General features: G+C 41.4%; 1 protein-coding gene across 4 annotated transcripts in view; it reads left to right on the top strand.

Annotated features, from left to right (window-relative positions):
* The window catches only part of PRRT3 (proline rich transmembrane protein 3), a 100,324-nt gene extending 81,625 nt beyond the window's left edge, over window positions 1–18,699 (top strand). For all 4 annotated transcript variants that reach the window (XM_056524732.1, XM_056524734.1, XM_056524733.1 and 1 more), the window contains exon 4: window positions 13,751–18,699. In XM_056524732.1, the coding sequence (XP_056380707.1) occupies window positions 13,751–15,792 (2,042 nt within the window). In that variant the 3' untranslated portion in view covers window positions 15,793–18,699. The remainder of the gene's footprint in view (window positions 1–13,750) is intronic.
* The last annotated feature ends 650 nt before the right edge of the window (window positions 18,700–19,349 follow it).

The following is a 19,349-nucleotide window of genomic DNA, read 5'->3' as shown; positions in this document are numbered from 1 at the left end:
CAGCGGCTGAAGGCTTGGAATGTAGAAGGCAGCAAGGAGCCCTGTGGGTTGTTCGTTGGAAGGCAACTCAGGATACTGAATATGGAAATGCATTATCAACAGACCATACAAGACTGCCTGCAAACCAGTGGAAACAGAAGCATGGAAACAGAATGTGTCGGCAGATAAGAGCCATTTTGCCCATCTAGTCTGCCCAATATTCTGAATAATTATGAATCGTCTTTGTCCCTACATTATAAGAAGGATAGCCTTATACCTATCTCTATCTTATATGAAGAAAAGCCTTATACCTATCTCTATCTTATATGAAGGATAGCCTTATACCTATCTCTATCTTATATGAAGGATAGCCTTATACCTATCTCTATCTTATATGAAGGATAGCCTTATACCTATCTCTATCTTATATGAAGGATAGCCTTATACCTATCTCTATCTTATATGAAGGATAGCCTTATACCTATCTCTATCTTATATGAAGGATAGCCTTATACCTATCTCTATCTTATATGAAGGATAGCCTTATACCTATCTCTATCTTATATGGAGGATAGCCTTATACCTATCTCTATCATATATGAAGGATAGCCTTATACCTATCTCTATCTTATATGAAGGATAGCCTTATACCTATCTCTATCTTATATGAAGGATAGCTTATACCTATCTCTATCGTATATGAAGGATAGCCTTATACCTATCTCTATCTTATATGTAGGATAGCCTTATACCTATCTCTATCTTATATGAAGGATAGCCTTATACCTATCTGTATCTTATATGAAGGATAGCCTTATACCTATCTCTATCTTATATGAAGGATAGCCTTATTCCTATCCCATGCATGCTTAAACTCCTTCACTGTATTTGCAGCTACCACTTCTGCAGGAAGGCTATTCCATGCATCCACTACTCTCTCAGTAAAGTAATACTTCCTGATATTACTGCATAAACCTTCACCCCTCTAATATAAAACTATGTCCTCCTGTGGTAGTTTTTCTTCTTTCAAATATAATCTCCTCCTTTACCATGTTGATTCCCTTTATGTATATAAAAGTCTCTATCATATTCCCTCTGTCTCTTCTTTCTTCTATACATGTTAAGGTTCTTTAACCTTTCCTGGTAAGTTTTATCCTGCAATCCATGTACTAGTTTAGTATCTTCTCTGAACTCTCTCTATAGTATCTATATCCTTCTGGAGATACTGCCTCCAGTACTGTGCACAATACTCCAAGTGAGGTCTCACCAGTGTTCTGTACAGTGGCATGATCACTTCCCTCTCTACTGATAATACCTCTCCCTATACATCCATGAGCACTTCAGTCTCTCTGGCTAATACCTTTCCCTATACATCCAAGCATTCTGCTAGCATTTCTCTCTGCTCTATGACATTGTCTGCTTACTGAAATAATAACCCCTAAGTTCCTTTCCTCAGATACATAGATAAAGAAGGACAGATACTCTGAACAGAAGCAGGATACATACAATGCTTTCTATGAACATATCATATCTATACAGAGCAGGTCCTTCAGACTGTAATGCTCTTTTAAAGAGAGCAATTGACTTATCCTTAGGGTGGTATCATAGGCAAACTATGGACACATAAAGGAAAAGGAGCCAGCACTGTGGTGAAGGAAATGCTCCCATGATGCTGAGGTTGAAACTGATGGATGCGTATGGACGGGTGATGTGGCTATGTCGGGGGTGCGTTCATATGAAAAAATGATACAGCCAATATGACATTTGAAGAGGGTACAAAAAACGCACTCACCCGGTTTCATGCCAAAGAAGGTGTAGGTTTATTCCAAGCAGTACATGGAAATCAAAGGCTCGGGTCAGGAAGAAGAGAAAGCATGAGCTCAGCCGAGCTTGTGGAACGGCGGTCCTGTTTCGTGGGTTCTCCGCTTGGTCACGCCCCAGGGGCGTGACCAAGAGGAGAACCCGCGAAACGGGACCGTCATTCCACGAGCTCGGCTGAGCTCATGCTTTCTCTTCTTCCCGACCTTTTGATTTCCAATTATAGGCAAACTGCTGCCCAACACGAGCGCCAATCAGAAAAGTTGGCTCTTGTTTAACAAAGCTATTGCATGCGTTCATTGCCAGGTTGGTTCAAGTGAAAGGCTGGGAATACAAAGGCCATTTTTCACAGGGACCACTGTCTGTCTATTATTTTCAGTTCTATTTATATATTTACAGAAATTTAGAATAAGAACGGGGAAAACTAAGCAGATTTTAAGAACTGCCTTTTACCTTTTAGGGAATTCCTTCACTAAAGACTCTACAATAGTACCAATCACGTATGGTGGATTATGGGGAACTCTTCTATAGGTCATATAAAGATCAGTGCTATCTAACCTGAAAGAAAGAAGACAAATATTAGAACTTTTTATTATCAGAGAGGTGATCTTCTTAGGCTAAGTTTCCACTTGTTTATTTTTTTTCTGGCAGTTTTTGGGCCAAAGTCAGAAGTGGATCCATATGGGAGGAGACGTATATATCCTTCCTTTATATTTCCTATTCCTTTGAAATACACTTCTGGCTTTGGCTCAAAAACTGCAGTGACAGTTTTCCAAAAACTGTCAGAAAAAGAACCAAGTGGAAACTAAGCCTTATTGGGAACCACTGATATGTGAAGTCTGAGCAGAACACCTCTCCAAAAAGCAGCTAAACTAGTTCTGTAAAACAGTCGTTTGAAACCACTGACTCTGAAGCTTCTGGGCAAACTACAACTCCCAACAGTCCGAAGTTATAGTTTCCCAAAAGCAGAATGACCACAGGTTTCAGGTCATTGCTGCAATTCCTTCAATGAATTCAGTGTGCGGCTCTACGATGTCCTTTAATAACAATTGCATAACTAGCTGGCGGTGCGGCAGGGTATTTTCAGCCAAGGTATTCTGTAACCCGTCCAGCTCGACTGAGACTCTCGTCATGCCAATGAGAAAATCACCAGCTGCAAATGTGTTGCAACCCCACTCTGGCCTAGAATATTGATTAATGTCACATTTTGTTACTTTAATAAAACAGGCTGATTGGAAACAGTTGCAATGGAAAGTTGACTTCTTGAGTCTGGATTTTAGCTTTATTGGAAACATAAGGCTATATTTTATAGTTTTCCCTTGTGAAAGTATTTTTTATTATAAAATGTACTCTGCATTTAGAGTCAACCATAGATAATTGTTCAGTAGCACTGTAGAAGTGGAATATAGTACGTGGAATATAGTAACGTCATTCTTTTGTTTTAAGGTGAATCTTCAGGCCAGTTTGAGGTCCAAAGCACTCTGGATCAGTTTGTCATTAAAGGGGTACTCCGCCACTAGACATCTTATCCCCATCCAAAGGATAGGGGATAAGATGTCTGATCGCGGGGGTCCCGCTGCTGGGGACCCCAGCGATCTTCCTTCTGCACCTGGCATTCCTTTAGAGCGTCGGGTGCAACGCCGGAGGCTCGTGAAATCACAGCCACACCCCCTCAATGCAAGTCTATGGCAGGGGGCCTGACAGTATGAGGGGGCATGGCCTACCCCCGTAGTGCGCGCACAGCGTACAGAACTAGATGTTCCTAACGCTGGCCAGTGAAGTACCCCTTTAAAGCCCAATTGACTTCTATGGGATTCCGCACTCCCATTCACACTTCTGAATTTCCGCATGCATATTCCACACCAATTCCGCATCTTTAACTATAAAGCACCAAATATTTTTCAGTACTGAAGAGCATACATGTATATACAAAATGGTGACATTAAAAGTTACAATCTATTAAGAAATAAAACGGACAAAAAAGGGAAAAGGCTTGATTTGTAGCTTGGTTCAGTAGTACACATAAAGCTGCGTGAACCAGTCACCAGCTGGTATCTGTGTATAAAGTGCATTAGGGCACAAGGAGTGTGCGAGAACAGCTAAATTAAGGGATCAGGTTTAGGGGAGTAATGTTGAAAAGTAAGGATTAAAGAAAATAATTTGGAAATGCGATAGGTCTGTTTAAAAAAGATGTGTCTTGAGTCCCTCATACACATAAGGATTGGTTCACGTCTGTGTCAGAGGCTCCATTGGTGGCCTCTGTCGCAGATTCAAAATATTGGACAAAACCATCACTACTCTTTTGTGTGCAGTCAAGTCCAATAACTTTAAATGGGCACTCTCATAAAAACTAATTTTTGCTATTGCACTCCTTATGGTAAATGAAAAATCTTTCTAATGTACTTTGTTTAAAAAAATGAAGTTTTCTATGTTTTATTTGTGTTTAAAAAAGCTGCCACTAGAAGCTGCCATAGACTTGCATTGAGGGGGCGTGGCCATGGCGTCACGAGCAGGGTGTGACCGTGACATCAAGAGCCTCCGGCGCTGCACTCGACTCGAGATGTCTAGGGGCGGAGTACCCCTTTAAGAATATCTCTGTGCTTTGCCTCATTCAAGTCTTCCTGTCCAAGCTGCTGAAAAACACCCCCACAGCATGAATCTGCAAAAACTTCAATAATTTTTTTTATCACAGCAGAGAATCTGGTATCTTACAGTGTGAGAGTCCTTTAGCTGCTTATTTGCAATTTCCAGACCGACTTTCACATGTATTTTACTGAAAAGAGGCTTCTTTCTGGCCACTCTGCTATAAGGCTCACATTGTGAAGTGCTGCAGTGATGGTTGCGCCATTGGGTTCTTAGTCATCTCTTTTACCGAGGCCCTTCTTCTCTGAGTTTGGTGGAACGATTAGTTCTAGGGGAAGTCCTAATTGTTCCAAACTTTTTCCATTAAAGGAAACTATTTTAAATCAATTGGTGCCAAAAGTTAAACATATTTGTAAATTACTTCTCTTAAAAAATCTTAACCCTTCCAGTACTTGTCAGCTGCTGTTTACTACAGAGAAAGTTCTTTTCTTTTTTTTATTTCTTTTCTGTCTGTCCACAGTGCTCTCTGCTGACACCCCTGTCCATGTCAGGAACTGTCCGGAGCAGGATAGGTTTGCTATGAGGATTTGCTCCTACTCTGGACTGTTCCTGACATGGACAGAGGTGTCAGCAGAGAGCACTGTTGTCAGACAGAAAAGAAATTCAAAAAGAAAAAAACTTTCTCTGTAGTATACAGCAGCTGATAAGTACTGAAAGGATTAAGAGAAGTAATTTACAACTCTGTATAACTTTGGCACCAGTTGATTTAAAATAAATTGTTTTCCACCGGAGTACCCCTTTAAGAATTTTTTACCATTTAGGGAAAGACAAAGGACCAGCATCTGTGGGGGATATATATCAGTCACGGAGAGCTGACTAACTCCTCATCTGGAGTGTATAGACCATAGACATATCACCCTTTTATATAGTTTAGATAGAGAAGGGGAGTGCTGCTTTGCTGTAGGGTTACAGGTGTAGGGAACCATACCTGTAAATATGATTGGCATTTGGAGAAAACAAACAAACTGTGTCTTTGGGAACATCCGCTGCAGCAGAATAATTTTTGTACCTTTATCCTGATCTGTGTCTCTACACAATCCTGTCTCTGAGCTCTACAGGCAGTTCTTTCAACCCCATGACTTTGTTTTTGCTCTGATATGCATTGTAAGTTGTGAGATATAGAGAGGGCTGTATCTTTCTATATCATGTCAAATCACTTGAATTTAGCAAAAGGAACTCATATAAAGATGATAAAACATCTAAGGTGATCCATAAAAATGGAAGGCCCTCAGAGCAAAATTTCAAGTCTCATGGCAAAGGGCTTGAATTCTTATGTCCATGCTCAATTTATGTTTTTCATTTTTTATAAATAAATATTTTATTTTTACATTCTCATTATGGGGTTCTAGTGCAGAATGATGAGGAAAAAAATAGCTATTTTAGCACAAGAAACATAACAAAATGTAAATAACATAAAAGTGTCTAAAATAAAACTTTTTGAATTAATTGAATTTAGTAAATATTTCCACCACCATGCTTTATGTTTGCAGAAGACAGAAAATATTTCTTTGTTTTTCACCAGCAGCTTTCGTCACTTTACCACTTTTATATTTGCTTATCCTAAAAGAGGTGAGAAACGCATTCATTTTAGGACAATAAAGACCCCAGTTGTGACCCTAGTAAACTCTTGCTCATTCCCTTCCCTTCTGACTCTTTACTGCTTTAAATATCATCAGGGCAGCCCGGAGATCCAGGAGCATGGAGTGTATTGGCCGTGGGCTGTGACCCACATCACTCACTTCTTCCATAACACAAAACTCATTTAGTCTCTGGATTGAAGCATCATGCGTTGCCTCTGTAGGGACCTCAAGTCATTGTGTCTGCCCCAAGCCGAGTACAGTTTAACTTGAAGCATCTGCAAGAACATTTCCACCACCTCATCAAGAACATTGATTTCTCTAAAGTATAACTTTGGTCTTTTCTTGCTACGCATTATGGAAAGGTTTAGTCTGCTGTAGCCCACCCAAGTCAAAAAAGAAGTTAAAAAAAACATCAAATACTGCCTTGCTCAGTCTAGTGACTTGGGGAAAATATGTCGGATCAGGAGGAATTTCATAAGGTTACTTAACAGTTTATTTGAACTGTACAAACACAAGGTACAAGCCAAGAAGATAGCAACAAATAGCAGAGATTAAAAGTCATTTACCCATTTACATGTTAGACACAAGTTAGGCTTGATTTGACTACCGGTATGTCATATACAGAGGTGTCCTGGGTTCCCTGAAAAATCTGTAACAGCCCCCCTCCCCCATAGTCCACCAAGTTTCAAGGCAGCTAGTTTTTTTTTTTACTGTTTTTTTTTTTACTGTTTTTTTTTTTACTTGGGTGGGCTACAGTAGAGTAAACCTTTCTATAATGCACAGCAAGGAAAGACCAGACCACCAATGATGTGCTACTTATGATATTGGCATCTTCTTAGCTGGCATTGTGGCCTTTGGTCCTCCTTATTCCTCAGGTCAGTTGCAACCCCTACATTGGCATTTCTTATGTCTCAGTAAAAGGAGAAAATTATATAGTAAAGGACAATAAGAAACATTGACTTCTTGAGGAGAATAATAAAAAGGGTTGTCTTATTAAATTGAAAGGGGCAGAGATTAGGAGGGGGAAAAAAAAAAGAAATACCCTATACGCACCTGTCAGTCACTCCTAGTCCAGCACTTCTACAGAGCCCACAGTGATAGTGCCCCAATGATGCACAGGACAATCTGCATGATGTAGAGTGTATGGCAGCTGCACCAGGGCACCTCGGAGCAATGGAAGCACTGGACCAGAAGTGACAGAAGGGGTGACTATAGATTAAAAAAAATAAAGATATTTATTAAAATTTCACTCTCAATCCCTGTCCCCTTGAAAAAAAAATTGTAATTGGAAAATCCCGTAAGGGTCTATTCACACATACAGGATCCTGCACAGATTTGATGCTCTGTATTTGTAACTGCAGATTTGAAGCTGTGCTCAGTCATTTAGTTTACATTGAGATCTGCAGCAGAAAATCCTGATCATCAAATCATGTGCATCAAATCTAGGATCCTGTACATGTGAATGTACCCTAAAGGAACTCTTTGGAGAAAATTATTACGGGATTTCTTTATGGTCACACCTTTCTGCCAACCGATTTCAAAACTCACTAGGTATTCAATTTTTGACACATTTTGCTAAGAAATGTTGTACATTGTGTAGTGAACCGTATTGTTGTCATCAGTAATGCACCATTGGAGTCCAGTGCAGAACTGAAGTACATTAGGCTCACCAAAGGAAAGTATTCCCTACCCTAAAGTTATACATTATAGTTAATATAAAGAGATTCATGTTCAGGACCCTCTGGTATAGGCCGGAGCAAAGAGTGTATACAAAGAGTGTCTCTTACACGTGGATTATACGGACAGCTTATTGATTTCGGTGAGCACTGTCTAAGGCTGGGTTGACATCACGTTTTTGCCATACTGTTTTCAATCCGTTTTTCTAAAGAAAACCGTATGGCAAAAAAACGGATGGAACAGTATGGGAAAAAGTTAACCGTGCGCGTTTTTAAACTGTATACTGTTTTTAAAAGTGCATACAGTTCCGTCCATTTTATTTTGGAAAAAAAACATGTTTTTGATAATTTTGTCTATTTTTAATGGGAGGGGTGTTGGGTGGGGACTTTAGGATGCAAATGCGCATGTGGAAAATAAAAACCGTATACAGTTTCCTGTATGGAACTGTATACATGTGCGTTTCCCATTGACGTCCAAGTTAAAAAAAAACGTATGCAGTTGCAGTACGGTTTTTAAACCGGAGTCAAAACCGTGGTTGACCACGTTTTTGTCTCCGATTTAAAAACCGTACTGCAACCGCATATGTTTTTTTTAAGATATATACGTTTTTTTTTTTATGTATATACAGTCCTTGCTGCCCTAGACACAATAAATACACAATAAAAACACATGAGTTACATGTGGATTTTGTTGCAGATTCACAATAGATCTCTGTACACAGAATGTGGTGAAATCAATGTGGATTCACCTGTAGGGGAAAAAATATTTTTATTCTCCAGGCCAAAGCATGGCGGCAGCAACTACATCAAAAGTATTTATCATTTTTTAAATTCACAGTGTTAAGTGCTGCCCCCTTAACACTGCTGCCCTAGGCACAGGCCTATAGGTGCCGTAATGGCAAATACAACCCTTACCACAATATGGTGCTAATAGACTTTGCACTCTTGGGGTGCATTGGCAGGTTAATGGCCCAATGATGTCCACATGCCCTAATAAGTCATTTTTAAGTCATCTATATCATTATTACACATTTTCTTTAGTAATCTCTTAAATAAAACCATCTTCAGATACTACAGAAGCTAAGAAGCTATCTCTGAGCGCTCCACAGTAACGTCACTGATCTTATTGTATACCACCCAGCCCGACTTAATCCCCATCAAATCCTGTTTTCTTTTCCTGTGACCTGGAGATTGTATTTGAATGCCCTTGAATACACTGATGAACTCATCCCTGTGTGTGTTGGGCTGTGCCCAGCCTCTTGTGTAACTTGCTCTGTGATTTCTATTATAATACCCACCACTTCCTGTGATCTGCCCATTGATGAGATGCAGCAGTTACCTATGCCACAATGGGTCCAGGGCAAACAATATTACCCATGATGTTAATTGATTGTGAACATGAAGCCCTACAGCCTTTTGCTGGACGGAGGTGCATGGAAAGGTCTTATGTGGCTTTGCTTGCACAGAGAGACAGTAATTTTTAGGTAAATACAATGCTCAGTCTGTAGTTATTCCCCTTCATGTCTGTACACTAAAGCGGACACTTTATAGTCCCTTGGAAATTCAGTCAGTGGAAATACTGTGCATAAAGAAGAAGGGTCCCTTAGTACGAAACAAAAAATTTGACCTCTCCTGATGCTCCTACATAGGCACAACTTAAAGGAGTAGTCCAGTATAAAAAATGTATCCCCTATCCCCAGGATAGGGGATAAGTTTCAGAACCCAGCGCCCGGTTCTCTGCATGAATGAGGTGTGTCAACCATGGTACGAAGCTGTGGCTGACACCCCACCCTCCATGTATCTCTATGGGAAATCTAAAGATACATGAACACTGTATCTCTGGCTCTCCCATAAAGATGCATGGAGGAGCGTGTTGGCCACAGCTTGGTACCGTGGTTGACACACCTCATTCATGCAGAAAGCCAGGGCAGGAGATCTTCGGGATCCCAGCGGTCAGACCCCCCACAATCTGACACTTATCCCCTAGGGCATACGTTTTTTTATACTGAATAACTCCTTTAAAGTACATACAGAAAAATTTGAATATTGTGCAAAGTTAATTTCTTTCTTTCAGTAATGCAACTTAAAAGGTGAAACTAATATATGAGAGAGACTCATTACATGCAAAGCAAGATAGTTCAAGCCGTGATTTGTCATAATTGTGATGATTATGGTTACAGCTCATGAAAACCCCAAATCCCCAATATAGTATGATTTGGGGAGCCATGTCATCTGCTGGTGTTGGTCACTGTGCTTCATTAAGTCCAGGGTCAACGCATCCGTCTACCAGGAGATTTTGGAGCATTTCATGCTTCCTTTCCTTTAAAGGGGAACTCCGGCGCTAAAACATCTAATCCCCCTCCATAGGCTTGCATTGAAGGGGCGGAGCGTGACGTCATACGGGGCAGAGCCGTGATTGCCAGTAATCAGACCCGGAGCCAGCACACTCCGGGGGCAGATTCTAACGGGGTGTGGCGTGGAAGATCACAGGGTCCCCAGCGGTGGGACCCCCGTGATCAGGCATCTTATCCCCTATCCTTTGGATAGGGGATAAGATGTCAGCGCCGGAGTACCCATTTAAGTTGCATTAATGAAATACAATGGACTTGTCCCCCATATTCAAATTTTTTGAGTTTCACCTGTACAGATTTTGCATTTGGGTCAATGAACCTTAACCCCTTAAGGACACATGACGTACTGGAACGTCATGTGTCCGCTCCCGATCTATAACGCGGGGCCACGGTGTGGCCCCGCATCATAGCGGGTCGGGCCCGGCCTCTAACAACTTCCGGGACCCGTGGCTAATAGCGCGCGGCACTGATCGCAGTGCCCTGTGCTATTAACCCTTTAGACGCGGCGTTTAAAGTTGAACGCCGCGTCTAAAGTGAAACTGAAACCGTGCCGGTTAGCTCAGTGGGCTGTTCGGGATAGCCGCGGCGAAATCGCGGCATCCCGAACAGCTGACAGGACAGCGGGAGGGTCCCTACCTGCCTCCTCGCTGTCCGATTGCCGAATGACTGCTCAGTGCCTGAGATCCAGGCATGAACAGTCAAGCGGCAGAATCATCGATCACTGGTTTCTTATGAGAAACCAGTGATCAATGTGAAAGATCAGTGTGTGCAGTGTTATAGGTCCCTATGGGAGCTATAACATTGCAAAAAAAAAGTGAATAAATACCATTTAACCCCTTCCCTATTAAAAGTTTGAATCACCCCCCTTTTCCCCATAAAAAAAAAACACAGTGTAAATAAAAATAAACATATATGGTATCGCCGCGTGCGGAAATGTCCGAATTATAAAAATATATCGTTAATTAAACCGCACGGTCAATGGCGTGCGCGCAAAAAAATTCCAAAGTCCAAAATAGTGCATTTTTGGTCACTTTTTAGATCATGAAAAAATGAATAAAAAGCGAGCAATAAGTCCTATCAATGCAAAAATGGTACCGTTTTTTCAATTTTGTCTCACAATGATTTTTTTTTCAGTTTCACCGTAGATTTTTGGGCACAATGACTGACGTCATTACAAAGTAGTAGAGTTTTTTTGAAAGATTTTTTAAAGGCAAGGAGCAAAAAACGAAAATGCAAAAATGGAAAAAACCCCGGTCCTTAAGGGGTTAAAGGGGTACTCCGCCCCTAGACATCTTATCCCCTATCCAAAGGATAGGGGATAAGATGTCAGATCGCCGGGGTCCCGCTGCTGGGGACCCCGCGGATCGCCGCTGCAGCACCCCGCCATCATTACTGTGCAAAGCGAGATCGCTCTTCACGTAATGACGGGCAATACAGGGGCCGGAGCATCGTTACATCATGGCTCCGCCCCTCGTGATGTCACAGCCCGCCCCATCAATACAAGTCTATGGGAGGGGGCGTGGTGGAAGTGAGGGTTGTCATGAGGGGCAGAGCCATGACGTCACGCTGCTCCGGCCCCTGTATCGCCCGTCATTACGCACAAAGTGAACTCGCTCTGTGCAGTAATGATGGCGGGGTACTGCAGTGGCGATCCCCGGGGTCCCCAGCAGCGGGACCGCGGCGATCTGACATCTTATCCCCTATCCTTTGGATGGGGGATAAGATGCCAGGGGCGAAGTACCCCTTTAAGTAATGCTCAACGATCATATATCCAGTATGTCAGTTACATAGGTGAACTGAAGAAACATAATATTTACAATGAAGGCCTTGGGCAATAGAAATACTAGCATTAACTAAAGAAAAGCACATCACAAACGTCCATCAAGCTGTCAAGAGCTGTTTCTTACACTTAAATTGTTTATACATTTTTGGATTAACACAACTGATGTTGTATACAGTCCCATAGAAACGGCTTATCTATGAAGCAGGACACCCTTACACATGTGGATGAATCATATCCATAGCATATCATAGACTGATACCAGGAATGGTGCTATGAATGTAGCTCATTGTATTCGGTGCACGCCTATGACTATAAGGTTGAGGAATGCAGACGTTTCACTGTACATTATAGCTGTCCTGTCGGAGTAGAAGGCATCTGATTGATTATAGCTTGTAGGAATATACAATTTCTCTTTATTTATCACAGAGATCAAAAGCTCTTCCTTCCAACATAAAGTCACAATATAATATATGAATATAAGACTGTGCTAATGCTATATGATGATTGTTTATGAAATACTATTCTTATGGGGACGTGAACACTTACACAGTTTAGAAAGTGGATTCCGAGATTAGAAATAGGGGCCTTCTATTTTCTAGAAATAGCATTGCTCTAACCTGAAGGCTGTGTCTGGTATTACAACTCAGCCATAGTTACTGGTGCTGAGCTGCAATAATGGATACAGGGGTATGTCGGCACTTCTATGGAACTGCAGTGGTGCACGAGGTAGGGCAAAGCCACAGGTAGAAGAAAGATGATACCCAGCACTCAACAGGGATGCTTAGTGAAGATTTATTATGCCATAGTGTAGTACAAGAACGCGTTTCGGTGTGGGAGCCTTCCTCAGCTGTCTGCCTAGGTAGACAGCTGAGGAAGGCTCCCATGCCGAAACGCGTCATTGTACTACACTATGGCATGATGAATCTTCACTGTGCATCACTGCTGAGTGCTGGGTATCATCTTTCTTCACAACACCGGATACAGTCTATAGATGAGGGTGGTGAGTTTAAGGGCCATTTTTATAATCTCTCAAATTGCCTGAAATTTTTTTTTGCTTGTGGCTTATAGTAATGTTTATAATATTTCCAGCAAACACCAGCAGATCGAGTGTATCTAAGCCTACCATGTGCTATATTCCTCATCATGAAATTTTACTATAAAATATTCTCCTGGGATTATGTGCTGCTAAACTGCTGTATCCGATCATGTGGGATACTGTCCTGCTGAGCGTGCATAAGCGTTACTGGAGTGGGTGGGACATGAATCAAAGGTGCTGGATGACAATAAGCTATTCAGTTTTGGCTAGGATATTTAGATACAGAGTTAGAAATTAGCACTAGTGATAAGCAAACCTACTGAAATATGTTTCGGGAGGATTTGCTGCAAATCAGAATTGAATGACTTCAATGGCCAATTCAGGTTTTGGTGAGCAGTGGCGCGGTATGTCTTATCTTATGTCTGGGCCGGTTTACAGGAGTCTCTGTTATAGTAAAGTGAGCAGTGAGGAGCTGCTCAGTGAACATGTGCTGGGCAAGGTACTGAGCAACCGGCCAAGTAAATGAGATTGTAACTTGCAGTGCTCTATGTATCACTGCCTACCTCTAGACAAATTTGATGACCTGCAAGGTATACAATATATGCCTCGCTGCTCCGTGTACAAGAGCAGAGGCAAGACTCCTATTTTAACCTAGAATCAAATCACCAAATCAAATTAATTCCAAATTAATTTGCTAATTTTTAACCAGCACCAAATATTATTAGAAAACAACACAGCTCTGCATTTATGGTTGCCTATAGGTTGGAAATGCATTTGGTACCTTACATAGATTAAAATCTCCAGAAACTAATGTATGGAAAAAACTTGTGGTTTTCTTTTATTGTTAGTTATTTTACACTAACCTTTTTACTGACCTTTTTCAGACCCATTGCTGGACATTTCACGTTCAGAAGAGACTTCCACATCAAAAGTGTCCCAAAATGAAACCAGAAAGAATGGACGCAGAGGAGAGATAAGAGTCACAACACAGAGAGCCCTTCATCGTCCTCAGCTCTTAGATGTCCCAACTTACAATCCTTCCAAGAAACCAACCTTGGATACTCCAATGTGCTCCAAAAATACTGGCACATGTGAATATGTTGGAGCCAATCAAACACTACTGAAGTGGGATGACCTACAACGCACCTTAAGCTTTGCATGGAACATGCACGTTTATGGGACTGGTGCCCTCTTCTTGTTATTATCTGTGATTGCCCTTATCAACCTTATTGGATCTCCCATTTTACGAGTATCCTATCTTCCTTATGTTATTTTGGCCAATGCCCTTTTATTTGTAATTGGAGTCCTACGGGGAGTGTTCTTTCTTCTTGATCCCTATGGGACGAAGATGAAGATAACGCAGCCTATTGCCCTTATACTGTACAACATTACCTTTCCACTTATGCTAACAGCATTTGCTACTTTGGTTCTACTAGTCCTGAAAATTTCTCGTCTTCAAGTTCTACCTCCAAAGTTTCAGAGTCTTGCTTTGCTTGCTGTCATAGCAGTCATTCATTTTATTGTTCTCATAAGTGCTGATCTCCTAACCCATCTCCTGAATCCTTCTGTAAATATGGTCTTGCAGATTCTTTCAATTTCTTGGGGTATTTTTTTAATGGTTGGCAATTTCGTAGCATATTACCAACTTAGAAAGAGCAGTAAAGAGATCGTCAATGAAACACAACGAGTATCACCAACTGGTGAAGATATTGTGGTCGTTCAATCCCAAGGAAGAAATATCAAGTGCATCTTTACATCATCCAGAGTATTATTAGTAGGCAGTATTTTTGGACTTCTGTGCTGTGCTTTACAGGTATATGCCATATTGTGGCTATATGGACTACTTGGCAAGAAGAATGAATTTTCCTGGTCCTGGTGGTTTCTGCAGTTCTGGTTTCGAATATTCGAACTGGCTCTTTGCTTCTCCATGATCTTTGTAGCATCCCACAGCTTCTGCCTACAGTGCAGTAGTAATGATCATACCTGCTGGTCAAAAATCATCAGCTACTTTTGCACCTACAAGAAAAATGATGCTCCAGAATATCCCAACAACTGCTATGAATGGACAAACAGCATTCAAGACAGGATGGTCAATAATAACATCAGCAAAACCCTCATCCGCAACCAAGCCGAAAATGTTCCACTTAGAATTCTTAAGGAAAACAATGAGGCAAAGAGTAATGCTACTATGGGGAACAACAGTCAGTCTTCATCCCCCCTCTTCAAACCCAAACCTGATTCTGTTTTCGGGCCAAAATCTCAGAATGTGACCATGGGCCGCTCTTATACGAGTATTTGTTTTGAGAAGGAGTCAATGCTCTCGCTGACAGATCTGGAGTTTCGCCCACCGTCCCCTATTAATCTTAGTAGAAGCATTGACGAGGCATTGTTCCGAGAACATCTGGTAAGAGACAGCATATTTCTAGATTCTAGTCTCCAGTATCCTAGTTACCTGACCAGACAGGATTCTTGTTCTTCCCTAAAAGAAAGCTCTGCTTTGAACCAGACAGTAGACCCTCTTATTTCAGCTGACCTGAAAATGAGAAGATGCAGCAACCCTGACCACATGTACAGCATGGCCAAGTGTAGCTCAACAACCGAGGTTGACACTCCAAGTGAAAGCCTTCAACAAAGTAAAGAGCTCCCACGGGATCTTACCACTGACGCAGTGGTGTCGGTCAGCTCCATGGACAGTGTTTCAAAAGGATCAATCAAAATCAGTTGGAATCCTTGGCGTCATGGACTATCTTCTGTTGAAAGCCTTCCCCTTGAAGATGCTCCTACCACCCAACTTTTAAAGCAAGGCTCCCAACCTAGCATCATGTCCAAGAGCAGTGAGCCTGAAAAAAGTTTTGGAAGGAGACTGATCGAAAGAAGTCAAACCATAGATTCACACAGCATTGCCAGCGAGACCATTGAACTGTGAGATTAAAACATTGTTTCAACCATGGACTTGTTGTAAAGGGAAAGGTGCCTGTTTTTTTGTTTTTTCAAGGTGGAACATTTCTATAATATCAGTAGGATATGATATACAGCAGTTACTTGTTATAAGCACACCGAGCATCTGTGTTTTAGGAATCGCCATATCTTTGTTTTGTTACAGAACCGTTTTCTATGTATTTATTTTGGATTGCTAAATGTGACTTATGTCACTGGACTAGAAGATGAATGCCTAAGACTTAAGTCTACGATATTGACTTATTAAAGCACTTAAAGGCAGAACATTTGCCAGACGTAACCCTACAAAATAGTATTGTTTTAAACACAATGTATGGACCTATATAAAAATGGTACATTAACCAATGTGGTACGAGCTAAACCAGATGTTTCCATAACAGCCATTTTGAGGCCTACGCTGTCATTTTGCAATGCAGAGACCTAACAAAAACAAACAAAAAAAGAGAAAAATGTTTGTTTTTGGACTTCATGACAATCAGACAAAGGGAAATCTCAAAGCCTAGGAAACAACTGTATTGAAAAACACTAGGAAGAACAGGAGGCTACCACTACATTTGAGCAAACTATACGCGTATTGTAAATACATGCTGTGTTATATTGAATGCATAACGGTACACCCCAAACCAGAAAGTGCTGCTGGGTACTTTTCATGTTACACACAGGGGTCAGAATAACAACTTTTTTTTCATAATTAAAGAGCTATATGAAGAGATTGAACTCCTTTGCACTGCTCAGAGATTTATTTTATTGAGAATCTGACTGACATTTCCCTCAATAAACCTTCATATAGAATTTTGTGTCCGATTTACAGTAACAGAAATCTCTGAGCAGTGCCAAAGGGGTTTTCATCTCTCTCCCTCACATTCCAGAGAGGAGCTATGATCTGAGTTCACCAATGTCACATGTATCTATGACAGATCAGAAGGATCAACTACAATTAAATTTAACTATAGACAAAAACAGGGCTGCCCCTTTCCTCTTATGTAGAGGCCTTTCAATTAAAAAGGACCACTTAGTAAAGGTAAGGCATCATTACTGGAGACACTGCTCCACATAGTTGGATACTTTTACATTTTAATTCTAGCCCCCTTTGTTTAACCAGTTGTTGCTGTTAGTTTTGTGGCCCAGTATTCTGACGGTGTAAACTATCAACGAGAGGTCACCAACATTCTCATCAGTTATAAAGGGAAGAGCACTAAGGTTCATGCTCCATTGAGAGCAGTGGTGACTGCACCCTTGGCAATCCATAGACTGCAACAATGTCCATAGACTGTCAAGAGAGTGGTCCCTAATGCTCAGTTGTCAACATGGGAGATAAAACTGAATGCTCTTATCCTTGAGAACAGAGTGGTGATGACCCAGTTGACAGTCTACGTCCTTATTAGGATATCAGGTGCAAAACTGGGCCATAAAAAGTTGTAGTTTATTTTTAAAAGTTCCTGGAAAAAATTACTGCCAGCCAGAGGCGTAGCTTGGAGCTTTTGGGCCCCGTTGAAAAATCTGCAACAGGGCCCCATATGTCAAATATAATACTGGTCTCTTATGGGGCCGTCATACTTTGGGGCCCCCTTAGGCACCAGGGCCCGGTGTGACTGCTACCTCTATAGCAATGCCCCTGCTGCCAGCTATTTTGATAAATAAACCACATAAACTGGACCACCAGTCATTCTCTTACCCCTCTCCACCCTCTTTGAGACTATCTTTTTTTTTTTTTTTTTTTTTACTGAAGACTTAAAGAGCCCAAGATAGTTTAGTTGTTAGGGACTTGTTGCCTAATAACCCACATAGAAGACTGCAGTGGTTAGGCATTATGGGTAGAATTCATCAAGCTGTTTACCCTGGGTTCTTTTTTTTTCTTCAAAATTTGTCACGTAAATTGTGTTGCTGCCACTTTCTGTGCAACTTTTCATGGACCTTTTATTTAGAGAATTTGTAGAACCATAACCACATGGTGGACTGCTTTAGAAGAGTTTTTGCAGTGGTTAGTGATTTATCAAGTGCACAAAGTTGTCGCTTCTTTTACACACAAACTCAGACTCCCACCAGCCCTACAAAAGCATCTAAACTGGCCCCATGCTGAGGTGATGTGGTCCCGTGGGGCATTTGATTAATTTGTCCCACGCACGTCAAAATCACTGCAACATTTGTGTTCTAAACCTGCACAGAGTAGACCATAAATGATGAATCCCCCATATCTCTAGCAACCAAACTGCATTATGATAAATAAATAAATAAAAAATTAACTTTGGTGGAGAACCGAAAACACTGTTATACAGGGAAGACTGTCCATCACTGTATAGGAATAACTATGCACAGAGATATAAGTTATATTGGAACCTTTTTTTACTAAACTATATATGTAATCTACACAGCTCTTCCTGCTCTATAACACGTTGCCTTGAGAGTAGACTGCATTAAAGGGCCCCTGTAGTAATGCCAAGTACGCCGACCCTTGCTCGTGGAAAATCCAGTATTTACAGTTACCTTGTAGTGTGAGGCCGCCTCTGTATATAGGTATTTTTACCTGTGGCTGTGTATCTGTACACCTTGTGGCTTTTGTTGCACCAGCAATCTTTTATCTGAAGTTTAGTCATTGCTGCATATACAAGACCTCCCTAAGTCAGAGAAGAATTTCAAGGCAGCTGAGGCCGAATCCCTTGACGTCTGGAATGTGATAATGTACTGTGGAGAGTAGAGTGAAAGCTGTGACAATCTAAGTGAGACAGTCACCCAAGCGGGGCGGGGGGGCATGTCTCTCTCTACCACTGCAGAGGAGCCGTATTTCTATGTAATCTAGTGTCAAGGCTTGGTAGGCCAGCCATTTTGAGTGCCAAATTACACCTGTACATACAATAAAATATGTCTGAAAACTAAAGGGGTGATTGTATGCGCCATTATTTTGATGCCAAGTTGCATTAACTGTTTACATTCCAGTCATTGTTCTTCAAATTGTGGCCCTTTCAATGCTGCAAAACAACAGCTCCCAGCATGCCCGGACAGCCGTTGGCTGGCCGGGCATGCTGAGAGATGTTGTTGTCTATTGTCAGTTATCTCATTGCAGATACATGTGCAAAATAAAGTCTGTTTTTGTATCAAACCATAAAGATGTACCATAGATGGGACAATCAACCAACTACATTGAAAAGTCTCATGCAAACTGTCAGGTCCTGCAGTGCCACCAAGTGGCTGAAATGGGTACAGCACTGCATTCATCATTAATACACCCACTTCTTGTTCTTTGAACTGGGGTGTTTCCTTCAGTCCTATTGTCACCGGTATATACAGTCCAGCCCCTGCCAATGCAGTCATTTGGGAAAGAACAGGTCATTCTGAATTCCATGATCTATTGTTAGTGGTATTGTTGAATAATAAAAATGTTTAGACACCACAGCTAGTCAGAAAAGTTACAGAGTGGGGTCACAGAGTGCTGAAGTTAATCCAGTTGCGTACCTTTGCTTTGGTGAACCTGGCCCCTGCCGGGGGCACAGGCTGCCAAAAGCATTGGTACGCCACTGTCTACTACAC

This window comes from Hyla sarda, chromosome 6, assembly GCF_029499605.1.
Source record: "Hyla sarda isolate aHylSar1 chromosome 6, aHylSar1.hap1, whole genome shotgun sequence".
Classification (NCBI taxonomy): Eukaryota; Metazoa; Chordata; class Amphibia; order Anura; family Hylidae; genus Hyla; species Hyla sarda.
This window is presented reverse-complemented; position numbering and strand designations above follow the sequence as displayed.